The sequence below is a fragment of the Petaurus breviceps genome, unplaced genomic scaffold, assembly GCF_028583685.1.
Source record: "Petaurus breviceps papuanus isolate PSGF00001 unplaced genomic scaffold, PetGlider_PUasm1.0 185, whole genome shotgun sequence".
Taxonomy (NCBI): domain Eukaryota; kingdom Metazoa; phylum Chordata; class Mammalia; order Diprotodontia; family Petauridae; genus Petaurus; species Petaurus breviceps.
The window spans coordinates 42,223,373-42,245,886 of NW_027185797.1; the positions used below are offsets into that span (position 1 = coordinate 42,223,373).

General features: G+C 46.3%; 3 protein-coding genes across 4 annotated transcripts in view; all 3 read left to right on the plus strand.

Annotated features, from left to right (window-relative positions):
- CCDC9 (coiled-coil domain containing 9) overlaps positions 1-1,827 on the plus strand; it is a 17,846-nt gene extending 16,019 nt beyond the window's left edge. The window contains exons 9-12 of one of the 2 annotated variants that reach the window (XM_069089116.1): positions 319-365; positions 485-617; positions 830-917; positions 1,036-1,827. In XM_069089116.1, the coding sequence (XP_068945217.1) occupies positions 319-365; positions 485-617; positions 830-917; positions 1,036-1,431 (664 nt within the window). In that variant the 3' untranslated portion in view covers positions 1,432-1,827. The remainder of the gene's footprint in view (positions 1-318; positions 366-484; positions 618-829; positions 918-1,035) is intronic. The other variant, XM_069089117.1, reaches the window with a different exon arrangement.
- Positions 1,828-2,351: 524 nt separating this feature from the next.
- INAFM1 (InaF motif containing 1) lies at positions 2,352-3,617 on the plus strand. The gene is made up of 3 exons (XM_069088239.1): positions 2,352-2,735; positions 2,786-3,189; positions 3,242-3,617. Exons 1-3 carry the CDS (start codon positions 2,462-2,464, stop codon positions 3,512-3,514), a joined length of 951 nt encoding a protein of 316 aa, XP_068944340.1. The 5' UTR covers positions 2,352-2,461; the 3' UTR covers positions 3,515-3,617.
- Positions 3,618-9,093: 5,476 nt separating this feature from the next.
- The window catches only part of C5AR1 (complement C5a receptor 1), a 26,034-nt gene continuing 12,613 nt past the window's right edge, over positions 9,094-22,514 (plus strand). Inside the window, exon 1 of the mRNA XM_069088289.1 lies at positions 9,094-9,172. Coding sequence (XP_068944390.1) covers positions 9,163-9,172 — 10 coding nt within the window. The 5' untranslated portion in view covers positions 9,094-9,162. The remainder of the gene's footprint in view (positions 9,173-22,514) is intronic.

A 22,514-nucleotide genomic window follows, 5' to 3' on the forward strand; every position in this document is an offset into this window, starting at 1 on the left:
GCCCCCTTACTTTCTCACCTCCATGCCCCTTACTTTCTCACCTCCCTGTGCCTTTACTTTCTCACCTCCCTGTCTCCTTTACTTTCTCACCTCCCTGCCCCCTTACTTTCTCACCTCCCTGCCCCCTTACTTTCTCACCTCCCTGTGCCTTTCTCTTCTCCTCCTCTCTTCTCTCTCTTCTAGCTTCCCAGCTCTGTCTTCACCTCCTGATTTCTTTGCTGCTTTCTACTACCTCCACACCCTTGCCTCCCATGTTCTCTTGCTGTCTTGCCTTCCCCCACCAATCTTTTCTTGCTAAATTGGACCCTCTCCCCCCAGGTTCAAGGATGGCCCTAGCCCGGCTTTGGAGACACCCACGCATCATGGTGAGACCCGGGATGGATGGATGGGGGAGAGGAAAGGAGGGAGGAATTTGGTCAAGGGTGGTGGGGAGGAGGCAATATTGAGAGTCTTGTCTCGCCGACCCATCCCCTTCTCACCACAGATGAGGGCAGCAGCCGACCCCCCAAGCCCCCAACCTTTGGGGACTTCCTGTCCCAACACAAGACAGTATCAGGCAGCCGTAGGAGAAGAAAGACAAGCCGTCCCAGGGTCAAGGGACCGCCTCGGAGCTACAGGTGGGAATCTTCTGGCTGATTCGTTGTTTCCCTTTCCCCTGAAACTGGCTGGTGCTGGGATCACCATTTCCAGCGCCTGAAAGAAGTTGGGTTCTAGTAATAAGCAGCCAGACCCCGGGGCTGAGTGAGGCCCCATCCTTGGTGCTTGGTTTCCATGTCTTCATGCCTTCACTCTCTCTTCTCTCTCCCTGACTCGTGACTGATGTCCCCAGCCATCATGATGACCGGTGGGAGCCCAAGGAAGAGAAGCAGGAATTGCCTGCCGCCCCCCAGGAGAAACCTCCAGTGTCAGAGCCACAGGTAAGGAGGAAGAGAGAGCACCCTGGGCGTACAGACGCTGCCAGTTTGCAGGGGGAGGGAAGGAGTCGGGGACAGAGGAAGAAGACATGGGCCTGCTCTGCTCTTTTTACCCCCATAGACTCAGACCCCCAGTGCAGCCCCAGAGCCCCCACCTCCAGATGAGACCCCAGTTACTGCTGATGAGGATGAGGACCAGTGGGAGGATGTGAGTGGTGAGGATGAGGAAGATGATGATGAGGAAGGGGATGGAGACTCTGGGGAGGAAGAGGAGGAAGAGGAAGAGGATCAGCAGCAAACGAGTGCTGGTGGCTCGGAGCAGGCCCCAGGACCTAAGCAGGGGAGCCCTGCCCCAGAGGTCCCAGCCCCGGCGTCCCCAGCCAGCCCCTTTTCACCCTCCGGAGGCCACCAGCCAGTGTCTGACTGGGGAGAGGAGATGGAGCAGAACTCCCCCAGATCAGCCCTCCCAGATCCCGCCTCCAGCTCTGGTTCCACACCCCCAAGGGAGGGCAAGTGACTGGCCAGCAGGGTGCATGACCTCGACCTAGAGACCCAGCTCCAATTCACATTGACCCATTCCCAGAGGCAGAATTGGAGGCTAGGAGGTTTCTCTTAGGGCTAATTAGGTCCTCGTACAAGATGGGTGTGGGTGGGAGGAATTGCTTCTCCAGACCATTCCGTCCTGCTCCCTCCCCACAGTCCCCATGGTCAAGGTCTGGGTCACAGCCTAGTTACTGGAGGGAGAGTGGGGGAGGGGAAGGGGATTGGTGCCCTCAGGGAGTGGGGGTGGTGGATTCATCCCTTCCTGGTGCAGGTCACTTTCCCTAATGCTTGGATCCCCTGCCCTTGTGGTATCCCTTTCTTCCTGTGTCCCCTTCGTCCAACCTTAATAAAGAAGCAGATTGTAAATAAACGTGGATGCTTCCTCCTGCCCTGCTTTTGGGACTTCGTGGGCCCAGTCGGTGCTAGATGGTGGGAGGCTTGGGCGCTGGGATTTTGTCTTCTCATCCATTCATCCATTGGGTCCGTTTTCCCCCTTGTCAGCCAGAAGGGCTGGAGCCTAGAGGATGGAGACGGGGAAAAGGGGCCGGATGCTTGGTTTCGGGGGCCGGTGGAGGATGGAGTAAGGCTGGTGAAGTGCCTGAGAGAGAACCCGAGTGGGCGGGCTCAATTAGGAGCTAGAGGGAGGGGGCATGGCCAGGACGGCGGGCTGCCAGTAAAGGCAGAATTAGAAAAGGGAGGGGCGGGGCTAGGACACCGGGCTCCCGGGTGAAGGCCGGGTTTGAAAAGCAACAGGGCGCGGGCGGGGCGGGAGCAGACCGCTGCGGGGGTGGGCCGGAGTCGGAGCTGCGGCGAGGGGGCGGGGCTAGGTTGCTACCTTCGGCAGGGGGCGGGGTTAGAACGCGGGGCTCTGGCTGGGGCCGGGCTGGGGGGGGGGGCTCAGGGGGCGGGCTCCGAAGGCTGCGGAGCCGCGGGATCGGGATCGGGATCGGGTTCGGGATCGGGCGCGGGAGCGTGCGGAGCAGTGGTCCGGGCTCCCCGCAGGGATGCGCGGCGGCGGCGGTTCGAGCGGCGGCGGCGGCTGCGGCGGCGGGGCTTCGGAACCCGAACCGGGGTTCGAAGCGGTGGGGAGCGAGGCCCCCGCGGGCCGCTGGCTGCGCCTGGCGCCCGTGTGCGCCTACTGCGTGTGCGTGTCGCTGGCCGCCGCGCTGCTGGCTGCCTACTATGGGCTCGTGTGGGCCCCCGCGGCGCCCACCCGCCTCGCCGCCAGCCCTGCGCCCCCGGGCGCCTGCGTCCGCCCCGCGGCCCCCGGGCCCTCCTGCAGCCCCGCGGCGCCCGCCGCACTCGCCGCCCCCGCAGCCGCGGGCCAGGCGCCTGGGCCCCGCTCCCCCCCGCAGCTGCCGCCCGGGATCCCGCGTCGGAGCCGCCGCCGCCGCCGCTGGAGCCACCGCGGCCGCACCACGAGCCCCGGGTAGATAGACGAGGCGGCCACGCGCGCCCCGGGCCGGGCCGAACCGAACCCCAGCTTCGCCTGCCGCTGCCACCGCTGGAGTCCTGGGCCTTGGAACCTCCGGACGTGCGCCTGGACCACCGCCCCCGCCGCCCCCGCCGGGTCCCTGACGAAGGCTCCACGCGAGGCCGGTCGGGAGCCTCCCTCCATCACTCCACCGGACACCCCCGGACACCCCCTCCCAGATGTGCACCTCCAACCCCGGGGACCCCCTCCCAAATGTTCGCCTCCCTTCCCCACCCCGATCCCCTCTCCCAGATGGAGGCTCTCGCTTCCAGATGTGCGCCTCCCTCCCCTCGCCCCCTTCCAGATGGAGGCTCTCCCTTCCAGATGTGCCCTTTCCTTCCCCTCCCTCCCCCAGATGTGCAGGCCCCGCGCAATGGGGGATAGGGAAGGAGGGGTGGGCGACTGCCTCCGGGCCTTCGGAGATGCAGCGCCACCGCCCCTGGGGACCCTTCGCTCCTACGCACCAGGGTTTCCTGGGGCCCCCCGAGCCCAGCAGCTGACCAGCCTCGACCTCCCTGGAAAGGAGACCACCGGAGCCTCTTGGAACAGTACCTCCCCGTGGCGACTTCCCTGCCTCGTCTAGCCATCCCGTCTGGGGGTGTGTGTGTGTGTATGTGTGAGTGTGTTCGTGTGTATATGTGTGTGTACGTGTTTCCTATTTGGAAATAAATTCATCCATTCCTGGCCTTCCTGCGTGTGTTAGTTCAATGTCTGCGCAACTGGGGTCGGGGTGTGGGGGGGGGCGGCTTTCACTGTTTGCTGCCACTTCATAGCAGGCCAGTCCCCTTTCGGGGGGAAAGAAGCCATTTTGTAGTCTTTGGCCTTTGTGGAACCCCTGGGCTACGTGGGCATCCCCAGGTCTCTAGCCTAGATGGGATTTGAGCGCCCAGTGAGGTCCTTAGCCTGAGATCTAGGGGCTCAGCATCTCCCTCCGCTTGGGGAGGGGGACTGGGTGGGAGAGTAGCTGAAAGCGTCCAGGGTGAAAACAAGGGGTACGGGGGGCCGGTTAGATCCGGGAAAGCAGGCGGGATTCCAACGCAATGCCCATGCTGCGGGAAGATTGCTGACAACTAGGCCAGGCCTGAGGAGGGTCGGACAATAAGGAAGGACTTCCGTGTTCGGCCTGGGTGGGAGATGGGCACCGGGAGAGCGCCATCCTTCCAAGGCCTCCCAGCTACCTGATGCTTCCTTCTCGCCTTCACCACCGGACCATCGTGAGCAGAATACGTGCTTATAGATCTCCAAGTGGAGAGGAAACCTTGCCGTACAATAAATTGTAGGATATAACTGAGATTATCTGGCCCAGCCCCTTCTCAACTTTTACAGATGAAATACAGCTGGAATAAACTAGGAAGGTTGATGTTCAACAAGTGAGACAAGAAACAGGCTCATTTGGCACCTATGAAGGTGGAAGGCTGGGATTGCCTCCAGCTTTCTGGAGGATGAGGAAGTTGGAAGCCCACTGGGATGTTTGCCCTTCCCTCTCCTCACCACCGGCTCCCCCCCCCCCCCCCATCTAGACCTGTGCTGACACAGACTCCTGTCGTTAAAGAAGTTAAAGGATCCCTGAGGAAAGGGCACTGGAATTGTTTCCAGTGGTAGGAGATGGGAAAAGGGGGTGGCCCTGGGGGCACAATGACTGTCTACTCCTCCCCCTCATCTGTTGAGAAAAGTCACCCAAATGATGTGTGGCTATTTTGGCTTGGGGAAAATCGCTACACCTCTCTGGGCCCCTGGGTTGATCACGAACCACACCTCTCACTTCTGCCATGCCCAAATTATGCGTGTGTGCAGTCTCTGGAGGGTCCCTCCCAGCCCCAAGTACCCATTCCCAACACAGGTGTAAGCAGGACATGCCATTGATTACACACTGGGTACTAAGGGAATTGTGTTTTTTTCATTTTTTAAGGTGAACTTTTATTGAATATTCAGTCATAAAGGAAGTTATTTTTATTCATCAAAAGAAACAAAGGCAGCTGAATTTTTTAAATAACTAAACTTTACTTAAAATACAAACTTTAAAAATATTGCTTATTTTTCTATTAATTATTTTTAGTTTTCAACATTCACTTCCACAAGATTTTGAATTCCAAATTTTCTCCCCATCTCTCCCCTCCCCCACCCCAAGACAGCTGCATTCTGATTTATCCCTTCCCCCAATCTGCCCTCCCTTCTATCACACTTCTCACTCTTTCCATTTTCTTGTAGGGCTAGATAGATTTCTATACCCCCTTGCCTGGATGTCTTATTTCCCAGTTGCATGTAAAAACAATTTTTAACATTTGTTTTTAAAATTTTGAGTTCCAAATTCTCTCCCTTCCTCCCTCCCCACCCACTCCCATTGAGAAGGCAAGCAATTCGATATATATATATATTCGAGTAGTCATGCAAAATACTTTCAATGTTTTGTTTCAATGATTTCAATGTTTCAAAGTCATATTGTGAAAGACTAACTATATTTCCCTCCATCCTATCTTACCCCCCCATTTATTCTATTCTCTCCTTTGACCTTGACCCTCCTCAAAAGTGTTTGCTTCAGATTACCCCTTCCTCCCCTTTGCCCTCCCTTCCATTATTCCCCTTCTCTTATGCCCTTCCACCCTACTTTACTATAGTGGGTAAGATAGATTTTTATACCCAATCCAGTGTATATACTATTCCCTCCTTAAGTCAAATCTGATGAGAGTGAGGTTCACTCCTTCCCTCTTACCTCCCCCCCTCTAACTCTCCATTGTAAAAGCTTTTTCTTGCCTCTTTTTATGTGAGATAATTTACCCCCATTTTATCTCTTTCTCCTTCTCCCAATATATTCCTCTCTCACCCCTTAATTTTATTTTTTAGATATCATCCCTTCATATTCAACTAACCTTGTGCCCTCTGTCTATATATGTGTGTGTGTGTGGGGGGGGTGTATGTATATAGTGTGTGTATGTATATATAGTGTGTGTATGTATATATAGTGTGTGTGTATGTATATATTCCCTCAAACTACCCTAATACTGAGAAAGGTCTCATTAGTTACAAATATCATCTTTCCAGGTAGGAATGTAAACAGTTCAACTTTAATAAGTCCCTTATGATTTCTCTTTCCTGTTTACCTTTTCATGCTTCTCTTGATTCTTGTATTTGAAAGTCAAATTTTTTGTTCAGCTCTGGTTTTTTTCATCAAGAATGCTTGAAAATCCTCTACTTCATTGAATATCTCCCCCCCCCCCCCCCCCCGCCAAGTATTATACTCAGTTTTGTTGGGTAGGTGACTCTTGATTTTAATCTTAGCTTCTTTGACCTCTGGAGTATCATATTCCAAGCCCTTCGATCCCTTAATGTAGAAGCTGCTAGATCTCGTGTTATCCTGATTGTGTTTCCACAATACTTGAATTGGCTTTCTTTCTGGCTTCTTGCAATATTTTCTGCTTGACCTGGAAATTCTGTAATTTGGCTGCAATATTTCTAGGAGTTTTCCTTTTGAGATCTTTTTCAGGAGGTGTTGGGCAGATTCTTTCAATTTCTATTTTACTCTCTGGTTCTAGAATATCAGCACAGTTTTTCTTGATAATTTCTTGAAAGATGATGTCTAGGCTCTTTTTTTTTTTTTATCATGGCTTTCAGGTAGTTCAATAATTTTAAAATTATCTCCCCTTGGATCTATTTTCCAGGTCAGTGGTTTTTTCCAATGAAATATTTCACACTGTCTTCTATTTTTTTCATTCTTTTGGTTTTGTTTTATAATTTCTTGATTTCTCATAATGTCATTAGCTTTCATTTCCTCCAATCCAATTTTTAAGGAACTGTTTTCTTCAGTGAGTTTTTGGACCTCCTTTTCTATTTGGCCAATTGTGCTTTTTAAGGCATTCTTCTCATTGGCTTTTTGAGCCTCTTTTGCCATTTGGGTTAGTCTAATTTTTAAGGTGTTATTTTCTTCAGTTTTTTGGGGGGTCTCCTTTAGCAAGCTCTTGACTCGTTTTTCATGATTTTGTTGCATCACTCTCATTTCTCTTCCCAAATTTTCCCTCTACTTCTCTTCCTTGACTTTCAAAATCTTTTTTGAGTTTTTCCATGGCCTGCAACCAATTCATATTTTTCTTGGAGGCTTTGGATGTAGAAGCTTTGACTTTGCTGTCTTCTGGTTTTGTGTTTTAATCTTCCTTGTCACCAAAGTAAGATTCTATAGTCTAATTTTGTCCCTCCATTTGCTGATTTCTCCAGCCAATTACTTGACTTTTTAGCTCTTTGTCAAGGTAGGACTCTGCTTTTAGTGTGTGAGGGAATCTACTGTCCCAAGCCTCAGGGATTTTGTGCAGCTGTTTTCAGAGATACTTCTAAGGACCTGTAAATTTTCAATATTTCCAAGGTGGTATGATCAAAGGAGAGGTGTTTATTCCTCTCCTGGTCTGTGCTCTGGTCTGTGAGTGAACTCAAGCACTCTCTTCTGCCTTGGGTGAGAAGGATTCCCTCTCCACGCTCACCACAAGCTCTACCATGCCAGCTCTCCTCTTCACTCCAGGACCACTACCCAGGACTATGACCCAGATTCAAGAACGGGCAAAGCAAGAGGATTTTGCATCAGTGCAAACAAAGATAACCCTTCAATCCCCTTCTGGTCAGCAGCTTGATTCCTCCACTGTCTGTGGGACAAGAGCTCCAGAGGCTCTGCCACCATAGCTATCCCAGGGCTGGGACTAGATGACACTCCTCTCTCACACAGGTCCAACAGACTTTTCCTATTCACTTTCTCAGTTGTCTTTGGTGTTGAGAAGTCTGGAAACCACTGTAGCTGTCAGTGATTCAGTCTCGAGGCCTGTTCCAACCTATCTGTGCTGGCGTGGCCCAAGCTGGACTGCATTCTTCTCCCAGCCTGGTGCAACAGACCTTTCCTGTCGACCTTCCATGTTGTCTTGGGCTGGAAATTTGTTTCACTCTGTCATTTTGTGGGTTCTGCTGCTCTAGAATTTATTTAGAGTCATTTTTACAGGTATTTTGAGGGGTTTGGTGGAGGGCTCAACCAAGTCCCTGCTATTACTCAACCCCCTAAATATTACTTATTTTAAGAAAAGCTATTAGGGGGTGTAGCAGCAAGCACCCCAGTATCCCCAGGGTGGCTGCCAACACAGGTTCTTAGATCTGCTTTGTTAAAGGAAAGCAATTCAAAATGGGGTAACAAGCTTACTTTAATCAGTCAAATATGTATCATTTACCTAGTTCAGGGGAAAAAGGTCAGCACCCCGAACTTCAGAGTATACAGACAGAATTATCAAGACAGAGAAACAGATCAAGTAGACAGGTTTCCAAACTGTCCAACCATTACATCCATACCAAATCAACATCTGGGTTTTTCAAAACCAGGGGGCTCTCAACAACGGCTTTCCATAGTTTCACTGATCAAATCACAGAACACTTCTCAAAGTGAGCCCCAAAGCAAAGCCTCACATCAGGGATTATATAGCCTTCTCCTGGGTTAGAGAATGTAACCACCCTCTTGACCCATTGCCCAATGACATGGCATCAAGGTGTAGGCATTCCTGAAAACCAAGCCTCCTGCCACAGGCTCTATGTGACCACATTCAGCCTATTAGGAGGCAGAGTATATTTTCAAATCAAGGAAGGTTCTCAGGGTCTCTTAAACCTATCAAAGGGCCTAGGGGCAGGGAAGATCTTTAAAGTTGCATTTCCATTACAGGGGGATAATTGGATCTAGCTGAGATTCCTAGAGAATGGAGATTTTGTCTCTAGGGAAGATAAAGCTGCCCCCATCCCCTCTATGCACAGTTGTCAAGAGGACAGTGGTGTTCTGATGCCCATTCTCCCACCCAAGGCATCTTCTCTTTTACAAGGCTCCTTTATCCTTCTCCAGCTTAGCCTCCCACACCTTAGTCCTCCCCCTGATCCTTAAGTCTGGTTCACAGCTTCTTCCTCCAGAAGTCTTCCTCTTTAGTTCTCACTGCCTCTATCCTAGGGGGAAGGAGCTGCCTTCCTGGGTGCAAGCTCGGGATCATTGCCTTATTATAGCCTCAGGGCAAGGGCTGGCTCCTCTTCTACCACAGTAGCCAGAGAGGGAGCTGCAGGCTCTTTTGTGTCCTGAATATCTGAGGTCAAGGGAACCCCTGGGAGGAGCTAGGCCAGTGTTTCCTCCTCTCCCCCTTTCTACCCTCCCTCACTTATAAACCAGAGCAACAGAGCTCTGCTTGGTAAAAACGGAAGAGCTGAACTCAGAGCCACTGTTCCTGGACTGAGATGGAGCCAAGTAAGTTTTCCCCTCTCTGCCCCTCCCTTTCTTCAGCCTCCCCCTGCCCCTGCCTTTCTCACTGCCTTCTCTTTTCTCTGTCCCTCAGTTATGTCTCTCACTCTCCCTTTCTGTTTTTCAATGTCCCCTCTAACTATGTCCCTTAATCTCCTTTCTCTGTCCCTCAGTATCCCCTTTTGTCACTTCAGTTTTCCTGCTCTGTCCCTTTCTCCCCTCTTCTGTTCAACCTTTCCTCTCTGTCCTCTTTCCATTCAGTCTCCTCTCTTTGCCCCTCAGTTTCTACTCTCTCTGTCCCTTCAACCTCCACATCTCTGTCTTCCAATCTTTCCTTTATCTCTCTGTCTCTCTCCCATTTCTGTCTCCCTCTATCTATGCCCTTCATTGTCCTACCCCCTTCCCTCTCTATCTCCTCCTTGTTTCTGTCTCTCATCTCTCTGACCCTCACCTTCCTTTTGCCTCTCAGTCTTCCTCTACTTTAGACCCTTCATCTCCATCCTCTGGTCCTGTCTCCCCTTTCTCTGTTCCTCCCTCCCCCTGCTCCCCTTCTCTATCCCCCAGTATCCCTGTGTCTGTCCCTTAGTCTCCTCCCAGCTCCTGGTCTCCCTTCATTCCTTCCTTGGATGCTCCTATTTCTGCTTGTCAGTCTCACCATGTCTTTGCCCCCCGGTTTCTTCCATCTCTTCCTGATGACCTCATGCACTCTTCCCTCCATTTAGGTCATTCAATTTCCATTCTCTTTCTCTGTTTTTTTTTTTTTTTTGGAAGGTAGGGCAATTGGGGTTAAGTGACTTGCCTAAGTTCACACAGCTAGTTTTTGTGTTAAGTGTCTGAGGCAGGATTTGAACTCAGGTCCTCCTAACTCCAGGGCCAGTGCTCTATTCACTATCCCACCTAGCCACCCCCTCTGCTTCTCTCTTTTTAGAAACACATTTTAATTTCCATTGACAAGTGTAGATATTCAAATATGGAAACAATAGTATAAGAAATAATGAAAAATAGCATGGCTTAGTGGTTAGAGGACCACCTTTGTCTGTGATGCCTAGTGGTATGTGACCTTGGTCAAGTCCCTTCAGCTCTCAATTCCTGCCAGGTTATACTTCATGGAGGAGTTGCTGAGTCACCTTGTTGGGGTGAACTTCCTCACCAAGAGATCCCCACTGGGTTGAATTCGTAAAAAATTAAATTAAATAAGAAATCAATAATTTGAAAGATGAAACTAATCCACCAAGATGGTACATGGTTGTGGAAAGGGAAAAAGGGAGTATAGGGGGGTGGTGAGGCAGGGGGAAGGGGAGGAGGGAAAGGAGAAGATGATTATGCAAGGAACTCTAATTTCATCAGCCTTCTTACCCCTCCCACTTTCCTGCCAAGAGCCTGGAACTCTGTGACTCAGGAGAATGGGTCACCTTTTTTTTTCTCCACTTCCATAGCAAGTCAGGCTTAGAAGAAAGATTCAAATTCAGGTCTTCCTGACTTCAATCAAACCCAGTCCTTTAGGATGGCAGATTTCCTCTGCAAGCACTCTGCTATTTATAGTTGGTTGATCCCTCCCCCACAAAGATGTGCATATTGATGTTCACATGGCAGTAGCCATATCATCCTTGTTTTCCCATGGTATTTGTGTGTGTGTGTGTGTGTGTGTGTATGTGTGTGTGTCCTATTACTGGACTATGACTTGAAGCAGTTGGTGTTAGGATGGTCTTCCAGTATGTACATTGAGACAGTGTTCTACTTCACCAGGCCACTAGATGGTGGAGTGGAGGGAACATTAGGCCTGGCATCTGGAAGAAAGCATGGGTTCTCATCCAACCTCAGACTTCTGGGCAAGTCATTTGACCTCAGTTTCCTCAATTCTTAAATGGGTATAACAACAACACCTACCTCCTAGGGTTGTTGAGATCATATTTTTAAAGCATGCTTAGCACAATACTTGTCATGTGATAGGTGTTTAATAAATCCTTGCTTCTTTCCTCCTCTGGTTCTTTCTTCACAAGGTCTCACTCTTTCTGTATCCATTTGAATCCTTCCTGTTTGTTGTTGTGAGAATCAAATGAGATATTTGTAAATCACTTAACACAGTGCCTGACACATAGAAGGTTCTATAGAAATGCTAGCTCTGATGATGATGACCCAGTAACATTCCCCTCCATGAGCATAACACAGCCTGTTTGACCATTTTCCTTTGATTGGACAAGAGTTGTTTCTAATTCTTGCTACAAAGGAACATTTGCGCAGAGCTAGGTCTCACTTACCTTTTCGGTGCCATCATTGGGATACGTACGGTGCTAGCAGTGAGGTTCCTTATTGGGTCATAATGGGAAGAATTCCGTGTTCCTTTCCCCAAATCAATCCACTAATACATGTTTATTCAGTAGCTGCTGTGTGCCAGGCTTTTTGTTGGCTAAGCAAAAACACTGACAATAAAACCAAAGGTGAAAGCATTCCCTGCTCTCAAGAAACTTATTGTCTAGCCATGGGAGAAAATGCCTAGATAGAGAAATAAAATAAATACAAGGAGATTTTTTTTTTGGTGGGTGGGAAGGGAAAAGGAATCAGCAGCTAGAGGCTGAGGAAAGAGTTAATACAGAAAGGGGAGTTTGAGCTGAGTCTTGAAGGAAAAGAAATTCCATCTTCTACAGGAAGCCTTTCCTAACCTCTCCTAGTTCCAGTGCCTCTGCCCATTATTTCTTATTTATCCTGTTTATAGTCTGCTTGTGTGTATTTGCTTGCATGTTGCCTCCCCCATTCCCTCACTAGATTGTAAGCTGGTTGAGGGGAGGTACTGTGTTTTGCCTCTTTCTATCTCAGGCACTTAGCACAGTGTCTGACACATAGTAGAGGCTTACTAAATGTTAAGTGAGTCAGTGAGTGCATTCCCTGAATGGCATGTAGCCACTGCAAAGGTATAGGGACTGTTGATAGAAGATGAGTTACATGGGGTGGCTAGGTGGCACAGTGAATAGAGCACTGGCCCTGGAGTCAGGAGGACCTGAGTTCAAATCCGACCTCAGACACTTAACACACAAAAACAAGCCATGTGACCTTGGGCAAGTCACTTAACCCCAATTGTCCTCCAAAAAAAAAGAAGCAAGAAAAAGATGAGTTACAAGGGACAGTAATAAGTCCAACCTGGCATCACAAAGTGTTTATGGAGGACAGTAATGTGCAATAAAGCTGGAGAAGTGTTTTGGGGCTGGGAGGACAAGGGTTTTTAAAAATGCCAAAAAGAGTAATTTTTTATTCTGGAGGTGATAAGGAGCCACCAGAGTTTTTTGAGCAGACTCTGGGGGCAGAGAACTAGTCAGATCTGTACTGTAGGAAATCACTTTAGCAGCTAGGCAGAAAAGGAATGGGAGTGGGGAGAGACGAGTCAGAGAGACCTCTTTGGGGGCCATGGGTCCACAGGTGATGGGTGGTGGCTGTGTGAGTGGAGAGAATGGGATAGATGTAAGAGATGTCACTGGGTTAGTAATGGCAATCCTTGGCCACTGCTTGGCTATGTGGGAATGAGTGTGAGAGAGGAGTTTAATATCATACTAAGGTTGCAGACCTGGGTCATTGGAAGAATGGTGGGACCCTCCACAGTAATGGGGGAATTCAAAAGAAGGCTAGATATTTGAGGAACAATGGTGAGTTTTGTTTTTGGCTTTGTGACATAGGTCTGACTCACTCTTCCCAACCAGGCAGGCTATCCTACACCCTCAGGATTGTAGGGTACCTTGAGGGATTTGGGGCATCTCTTATCTACTGACATCAGGTATGAGTGACCAGCAAAAATAGAAATGTTTCTCTCTAGTACCTAAGGGATTCACTCTAAGCTCTGTTCCTATATCACATTAGTCCAACCAAGCTCATGTCTCCATATGGTAGGCTTGCCCAACGAGTCTGCATCTTAGTTACTGCTGGCCAAAGTTTACTCTCAGAGGTCACTTCTTTAGGGGGACTGATGTCCAGATGCCCTCCTGACCTTTCAAAACTCATGAGATGGGAGGCTCTATCCCCTTCACCTAGAATGGAAAAGACTCAATATGGAGGTCAAGGTCTGAGGTCTTTTCATAGGACTGCATGGTCTCAGAGGGCAAGAGGCCCCAAGGTCTCTCCCCTTACAGTCCCTCATGAGATGTTATGAGTCAAGGAGCACACCTAAAGGAAATATGGCCAAAAGGCCCAGCTGGGTCTGACTTGGCCTTCTTGTAGAGCCCTGGTGATGCAGCCAATTGGATAGGGTTCCTCCTTACCTGTGGTTACAGAATGTCCATGCATACTCCAACCTCTCCAAGGCCTTACCATTTCCCATTGCTACAACTTTCCTTGAAGTGGGTCCCTCAGCTTCTCCATCCAAGGTAGTCTGCTCCAGATCCTGATCACAACACATCCTTATGACACCCAGTTGGAAATATTCAAGAAGCAGCTGGTGATATGGTACTGGTGCTCAGGAGAGAGGTCAGGGCTGGATGTAGAGATGTGGCAATCACTTGGATAGAGATAATAATGAAGCTCATCACTGAGAAGGATTCGAACAGAAGCTTGGGTGTACACTCACTGTAGAGAGTGGGGACAAAGAGAATGGGAAGAGTGATCAGGAGGAAAGACAGGAGAAAAGCGAGAGGGAGCGTTGTCAGAAAAGCCCAGAGAGGAGATGGAGTCCAGGAAAACGTGGTGCACAAGGTCAAATGCTGCAGAGAGGCCAAGAAGGAACATTAAGGAGGACCCTCAATTCTGTTCATTAAGAGACCATTGGTGATTTAGCGGAGAGTGGTTTCATTGGAATGATGACATTGGGAGCCAGAGTGTAGAAGGCTGGAAGAGATGGAGAGAAAGTGAAGACACAGAGTGATTTTTTAAAGGAGTTTTACTGAGAAAAGAAGAAGATATAATAATAATAAATAATAGGTAGCATTTGAATAGTGCTAAGGGCCTTATGAATATCTTATTTGATCCTCACAACAGCCCTGTGAGATAGGTGTGGTTATTATACCTGTTTTACAGATGAGGAAATTGAGGCAGACAGCATTAAGTGACTTGCCCAGGTCACATAGCTAGTAAGTGTCTGAGGACAGATTTGAACTCATGTCTTTCTGACTCTGGGCCCAGTACTCTGTCTACTGAACCACTTAGCTGCCCCAGATGGTGGGAATGGAAGGGTCAAGTAAGGGTGGAGAAGAGTGGGTATCATAGCAATTAGCATATTAGGAGAGACTAAAGTTGAGAGAATGGAGGTGATAGTGGCAGCAATCTTCTGAAGAGGACAGGAGAAGAAGGGATCAGAGATGCCTTGGTAAGAAGGACCATAGATGTAACACTGGGCTGGAAGTCAGGAAGACCTGAGTTCAAATCCAGCCTCAGGCACTTAGTAGCTGTGTGACTCTAGGTAAGTCACTTAACCTTTGTCTGAAGAGTGAAAAATGAGGGACATAACAGCACCTGCATCCCAGGGCTGATTCTGTAAAGTCCTTAGCATGGTGCCTGGGACGTAGTAGGAGCTTAATAAATGATTACTCCTTTCTGTCTTCATCAGAGACATAAAGGAAGAGACAATGGGCAAAGAGGAGATGAGAAGAGAACCACAGCAAACAGCCTCTGTTTTTTTCAGTAAAAGGTCCTGAGAAGCTTGAGGAGAGAAGTTCTGGCCCAGGTTCATTAAGAGGAGTATGGATGGCCTGGCCACAGTGAGGGCCCCCTTGAGCTGGGATGACATCATTTAGTCACTTAACCATCACTTAAGCCACGTGGCCTCTTCCAACCCAGCCAGTTCATCAGCAGGTGGCAAGCAGTGGAGGCAGTAGAAGGTGGGATCCATGCAGAGTTCAGGACCAGGGAGAGAGGTGTGGAAGAAGACAGGACAGCATAGAGCCGAGCTGGTGGCCCCCAAGACCTGAGATTGGGACATGGAGGCAAGGGGGATGGTGAGGGAACTTTCCAAGGAATGGAGAGAGATTTCATCAATATAGGGAACTTCCAATGTGGTCCCAGTGAGGATAGAGAGCAGGCAGAAGTGGTGGGAAGACAGAATGATGGATTTATGCTTGGGTAAAGGGGCTTGGTGATGGAAGAGCCCTTGTGGGTGAGAGGGTGGAACTGTTTCTGTATACAGCTGGGTTTATTGCTTCATCCCTCAGAGAGTGGTTTCTTCCACTTCCTGCTCTTTCAAAACCCTGCCAGCTTTGAACTTTATCATTTCTGACTATCTTAGCATCTTCATCATCATCATACTTAGTATTGATGTAATGTTTTAATGTTTGCAGACTGCTTTACAAACATCTCATTTGGTCCTCACAGCAGCTCTGGGAGTTAGGTGCTCTTATGCCCACTTTGCAGATGAGAAAACTCAGGTAGATGGAAGTTAAGCTTAATGGGCATAAGGTGGCATCCTGAGCATGTTTTCATGTAGCTTTTCCTGATTATTAAAGAGTCTGAACAGCTTTTTCAGATAATATACATTCTGATAATTTCCATTTTTTTCTTTCATAAATCCCCTGTTTGTATGATCTGGCCACTTCTTCCTTAGAGAATGGACTCACTCTTACAGCTTTGTGTAGATTCAGAATGTCCTGTATAACCTATATCTGATTGTTTGCCATTTCAGGGAAGGTAGAAGGGAGGGATAGAATTTGGAACTTACAACTAAAAAAAAAAACCCAACCCAAATGTTTTAAAAATTGTTTTAAAATGTAATTGGTCAAAAATAAAATGTATATTTAAAAGGAAAAAAATAAAATGGAATGAATTTTGGAAAAAAAGATTTGGGATGTCAGAGTATCAGAAACATTCATGGCAATTTTTTTCTAACATGTTTCTTTCTTGTTTATTGTGCAGCTTTGATGATGAAATTATTTTTATGTAATCAAACACATTTTTTTGCCCTTTTTTCCTGGTTCTATGATTTCATCAGTATAGGGAACTTCTGATGTGGAAACTTCCTCCTCTCTTTTAGATTAGCTACTGATAGTCAAATTATAATCTTAAAAAGCTGATTTTGGGCATTCCCCTAGATTCAATGACTTCTCTATTATATAGCTAGTACGTGTCTGAGATGCATGATCCACTGAAGTCTTACTTCATGACACTGTCTTTCTGTCTCCTATTTCTTTTGCCTTTTTATAGCTAAAACTTTAGTTTTCCTTCCTTGCTAAGTCCTATAGATGTATCATCATCATCATCATCATCATCATCATCATCATCTTCTTCACCTCTCCTCCTCCTCCATCATCAACATCATCATGATCATCTCCTCCTCTTTCATCTTTTTCTCCATCATCTTCTTCTTCTTCTTCACCTCCTCCTCCATGATCATCATCATCTTCTTCTTCACCTCTCCTCCTCCTCCATCATCATCGTCATCATCATCATCATCATCTTCTTCACCTCCTCCTCCTCCTCCATCATCATCGTCATCATCATCTCCTCCTCTTTCATCTTTTTCTCCTTCATTATCATCATCATCATCACTGTCATCATCTCCTTCCCCTCCTCTTCCTTCTATTTTCTCCTTCATCTTCTTGTTCTCCTCCTCCATCATCATCATCATCACCATCTTCTTTTTCTCAAAGTTCAGATCATTAATCTATTTAGGATTTATTATGCCACATGGTTCTAATCCTAATTTTTACTGTACTGCTATCCAATTTTCTCAACATTCTAAAAATGAAATATTACATTTCTGTCCTAACATTTTCATATCTGACACTATTGTATTGTAGGGATTTGCTTCTAATTCCAGGTGGCACTTGGGCTTTGGCCTTATTCTTCTAACCCTGACTAGCACTGTTCAGCTGGGTCCTTGGAGCATGGCTGGTTCTCCCTTCAGAGTTTTAGGGATGACCTTGAGGATTTGTGGGCTGTTTTCTTAACCCCATCTGGTATGTTCTCCTCAATATAAATCATTAGGCATCTCTCCAATACCATCAAACCTGTTGACATCTCCTCAATGTCAAGTAACCACTTAACAGAAATCTGCTTTTCAAAAGGGATATATTCTGAGAAGTGCAGCAAGGACATAAATATGAAAACATCCCCTGGAACCAGAGTGCTCTCTCCGCTTTACATGCCCTTTACATACTTGGTCCCCGGGGTCAATTGGCTTGGACTTAAGTTGGTGGTTGCCAAACGTTTGCTCCACTGAGTTCACTTCTGGGGGTGTCATGGCTAAGGGACAAATTGCTTCCCTGCTAGCAGGATATGGGGACTCAATTCCCTACTGAACTGGGTCAAGCAGGTCACTCTTCAGGGCTGGCTCTGCAACTGGGCTTAGCTGCTGTGGCTACTGGCAGACACTACTCTGGACATCAGTTGTTTGATTTATTGAAGCTTAAACAGGTCTAAATTCCCAATACTCCTTCACTTGAGATCAGGAAAGAAAAAACACAATGGAGACAAGACACAATGGCACCATGCTTTCATAGCCACAAGGTGGCCATGTGGGAGAGTGATCCCTAGGCCTCCTCTCCCCTCCCCACCTAGAGGCCTACAGCAGTTTTTTACCTTGCTCACCGTTAAGTAAGAGAGCGAGTTTGTTAGTTTTTTGAGCCTTTTTTATGCATCATCAACATCAACAAAAATTTATTAAGCACTTGGGTATGTCTCAGGCAAAGTGCTAGGTTGGGGATACCAAGAAAGCCTACATTGTGGTCCCTGGCCTCAGGAAGCTTACATTCTACCCATACAGATCTGATTCATCAGCTTAATGAAAGGGTTTTTATTACTATAGCAAACTGACAGGAAAGAGCAAATATCTGTGAATGCCTTAAATTGGAAAGGGAGAGGGCCCTGCCATCATTATAATTACTTAATTGATTATCATTATTTAATTTAAAAGAAGTCAATAATTCAGGGAACTAGATGCTGTTCAAGACCTCTGACATTAGAGGCAAAGGACCTGAGTTCAAATTCACTTCCACTTCCTGCTTTCTAGATCCTGGGTGAATCACTTAAACTCTGTGGGCCTCAGTTTCCTCATGTGTCAAACAATGCTTTCCAAGGTTCTTCTGCCTCTGAATCTCAGATCCCAAGATATCTTGGTGAATGTTCCTGTCCCTTCTTGTTGTTCACCTTATAATTCCCATGTGATACTCTCGTCTGTGTCTTCTTCCAGATAGAATTCGAGACCCCAGAACCAAAACTCTTGGTTTACACAGACCATATTTCAATAATCATACTCTTTAATGTGCCCCCCCAAATTAGGAATTCCTCTGCTAACATTAAGAGTCTGCCGCTTTCCAAGGTCTCTTGGGAAAGGTATTCTTAGATCCCCCCGCAAGCACGCAACATCAAGTCGAGGGTAAATGTCTATCCTATAGTCAAGGAGGTGGCATGGTGGACAGAGCACTGGGCTTGGAGTCGAGAAGACTTGAGCTCAAATCCAACCTGGGATATTTCCTAGCTCTGTGACCCTGGGCGTGTTATTTAACTTCTGTCTGCCTCAGTTTCTTCATCAGTAAAATGGGGATAGTGATAGCCCTACCTCTAAAGGTTGTTGTGGGGATTAAAGGAGATACTATTTGTAAAAAAGTGCTTAGCACAGTGTCTGGAAAATAGTGGGTGCTTAATAAATGCTTTCCTCCCTTCCTTTCTCTTCCTTTCCCCTTTCTCCCTTCCTCTCTTCTTTCCTTCCTCCACCAAGGACTTGTGCCCACACACAAAACAATAAGAAAATTCCCTTTCTATCTCCAGTGGGCCTTCTTTCCACCCCCCATTCTCTCCCTCTTTGTACCTCTCAGTGTCTCCCATCCCTGTCCTTCAGGCTCCCCTCTCCTTGTCCCTTCCTCTCTCCCTCACCTCCCTGGCTCCTTCCTAACTCCCTCTAGACTTTATTCTAGCTTCCTCTGACTTCTTTTTCTGCCCCTACTCTCCCCTTAGGGGCCCCTATTTCCCGCCTCAGTTTCTCCTCTATCCTTAACCCTGCCCTCTCTTTGTCCCTCATCCTCCCTTTTGGTCCCACACTCACCCTCTTCTCTTGACCTTATTTTTCCTTCCTTCTGTCTCTCAGTCTCCTTTCTCTGTCTTTAGTTTCCAGTCTGAGGCTCAGGTTTCTAGAAGCTTCTGTGAAGCCCAGAAATTCCCTTTACAATGTCCCCAGTGAGTGACCGCTCCCACTTTGCTGGCATTCCTCCTGTGGGGGAGCTGGGACCTGCTCCCTTCTAAGACGCCCCATCCCATTTTGGGGCAGCCTTTAGCACCAGGGAGGTTTTTTCTTGCCTTTGTTTTTCCCGTGGCTCTGTGACATTGTTCAGGTGGATGCCTGCCTTGTCCTGAGGCAAAAATCCAACACTTTCATATTATCTCACCATCTTGATCACAGAATCTCCAAACTTTTGATTTAGAAGGGACCATAGCCTACTTCCCCTCTGGAATCACTCTAATTAAAGCATGCTAAATTAATTAAAAATTTAATTCAATTAAAATTTTTAATTACCTTAAAAGCATTAACTTAATTCATTTTTATGAACATTTTAAAGTATTTTATTGTGACAGCTAAGTGGCCTAGTAGATAGAAAATGTTAGACTTGAATCAGTCAAATTTGGCCTAAGCCACTTACTAGCTGTGTGATTCTGGCCAAGTTTCTTCCCTTCTTCCTGCCTCAGTTTCTTCATCTGAAACATAGGGATAATAACATATTTACCTCCCAGGATTTTGGTGAGGATAAAAGGAGATAAAGTGCCTTAGAGCATTATAAAAAGGCTAGCTGTTGTTATTTTAAAAATCTTTTTAATTTTATTTTTTCCAGAATTACACATAAACAAAAAATTTTAACATTATTTTTCTTCTTCAAATTTTGGGTTCCAAATTCCCTTCCTCTGTTCCCTGCCATTCTCCTTGGCAAGACAAGCAATCTGATGCAGATTATGCATGTGCAGTCATGCAAAACATTTCTGGGTTAGCCATGATACACAGACAAAAAAAAATCCAGAATAATAAAGAAAGTAAGAAAATTCTGCTTCAGTCTACATTCAGATGGCATCAGTTTTTTCTCTGGAGGTGAACCACTTGCTATTATCCATGGTCTTTTTTAAAACAATGATGTCACTCCTTTTCTCCCTAGAATTTTCCCTTCTAGCTAAGACATAGTTAAACAAAACAGAGACACTGAATGTGTCTGACAAGTGCTCATCCCCTGTCCCTCTCCCATGACTTCAATAATTAGAGGAGGGAGGCCTGGGAGTGTGGAGGTTGGGACATTTCTTTCCTTTCACAGATCTTAGTTCTAGTGCTGGAAGGGACCCCAGAGGTCATCTATAGCCCAACTTCCTCATTTTACAGATAAGGAAACTGAGACTTGGAAGCAAAGTTACTTGGCCAAAGTCCCATGGGGAGTAAGTGACTGATGGAGCTGGGATCCACCTTACACTTGTCTCTTTGTCCCCTTTCTGCTCCAAATAGAACAAGTTGAATCCCAGCTCCCACAGGACAGCCTCCAAGGCTGCTCTCATTCCCCCCTCACATCTTCTCCAGGCTAAACAATCTCAGGTTGTTTTTTTCTTTTTTTTTCCAAGTTCTCTTCCCTGGCCCTTGACTCAAGTCTCTTCCTCATCCTGACTTCTCTTCTCTGCACCGTCCTCAGCTTATTAATACGAAGGGCCCCAGAGCAAAGCCAAGCCTCCAAACAGGGCCTGGGATGGGGTAGCATTGGGTAGGACTATCACTTCCCTTATTCTGGACATTGCTTTGCTCGCACTGACCACGTCATGCCTCTGACTCATATTGAGACCAAAAATCTGCCTAACACTCCCCTTTCCATTTTTAGCATGTGAACTGTAGCCTAGTGATGCCTCCTTTCCTTCTCGTGTACTCGGAAAGCTGATTTCCTTGGACCCAAATATAGGACTTTTTATCCATCTCTTATCTTTCACTTAAATCATTCCCACCCCACCCCAAGATTTGGCCTGTCATTTTCACTCATCTCATCATTTATTTCATTTCATTCCCCCTGAAGATTTAGTCCATCATTCGAACTTGTCTTTTAAGATACTGACCATTGCTTATAATGGGTTATCAATCCTTCCCAGGTCCTTATCACTTGCCAATTTGATAACTGCCACCTAGGCTTTCATGCAGTATTAAAGGGTAGAGAGCTAAGGACAGATTCCTGGACTTCCCCCAATGCTGACCTTTACCTATTATCACTACCCTTTGGCTAGAGAGGTACAAGGTCACATAGGTAGTAAGTGCAAAGTCAGGATTTGGACTCAGATCCCATGACTCCAACTGAAGCTCTCCTTTTAACAATCATTCCACTGCTTCATGTTTATTTGTACTTTGTTGTTAATGTTTTGCAACTCTTTTAAAAAACATTTGGCCACTTATCTATTCAATAATAGTTGTTAGTCTTAGTATTTGTGTCAATTCCTTATATATCTTGGATATAAAAATTTTATCAGAGTTGATGCAAAGACTTTTTTCTACTCAGTTTTTCTTCTTATTCTAGCTGCATTGATTTTATTCATGCAGAAATATTCTAATTTATGTTGTCAAAATTGTTGTATATCTTTTATACATAATATATTAATATTTAATGTTTTATACATATTTTATATTATATCTTTTATATCTCTACCCCTCATTTAGTTAAGAATTTTTCTGCAGCTACAGTGATGAAAGGTATATCTTTCTATTTTTCCCAAATTAAAAAAAATTATTTGGCTGTTTATATTTAATGATATTTAATTCAAATATCCAAATGGATCTTACTGTGGTATATGGTGTAAGATGATAGCATAAACTTAATTTCTGCCCAGTTGTTTTCTAGTTTTTGTGTAACTTTTTGATGAATGGCAAATTTTTCCCCCAGTCATTTGTGTCTCAAAGTTTTTGAATATTAAGCTGCTGAGTCGGATAATTCCTGAAACTTTGCTTCCCTGGCTTTTTGACATATGATCTGTTCCTGATGAAACCATGCTCTCTTTGTCACCTCTGCTTCCTCTTCTATTTTTTCACAAGCCATGCCTTTAATTTTTTCCAGAATTTTGACAGAGAATGAAGTTAAGCTTACTGGCCCATAATTTTCATAATCCATTCTCTTCCCCTTTTTTGAAATGAAAATCAAGGCAATCCAGTCCTGTGGTATCTTTTCCATTCTCTGTGATCTTTCAAATATCAGTGGCTTTTAAATATCAAATAATTATGGCTCAGCAATCACACAATGTCAATTCTTTCAGGACCCAAGGATATAGTTCATCTAGGTCAGAGACTTAAACTCATCAAGAGTTTCTACTTATATATATATATATAAACCAGAGCACTCGTCTGCACTAAGACTTTTGGGACACCAAGTATTTTGATGACAACTAACTTCTTTCTTTTTCTGCTTGTTCAACCAAACGTTTTCTGTTACGCTTCCTCCCCCCT

What these genes read in the sequence shown, in the direction of transcription:
- INAFM1 (XM_069088239.1), top strand. Translation starts at nt 2,462, where the DNA reads ATGCGCGGCGGCGGCGGTTCGAGCGGCGGCGGCGGCTGCGGCGGCGGG. An exon ending in CGCGGCCCCCGGGCCCTCCT is followed by an intron (nt 2,736 to 2,785) that starts GCAGCCCCGCGG and finishes GCCGCGGGCCAG; the next exon opens with GCGCCTGGGCCCCGCTCCCC. An exon ending in ATCCCCTCTCCCAGATGGAG is followed by an intron (nt 3,190 to 3,241) that starts GCTCTCGCTTCC and finishes TTCCAGATGGAG; the next exon opens with GCTCTCCCTTCCAGATGTGC.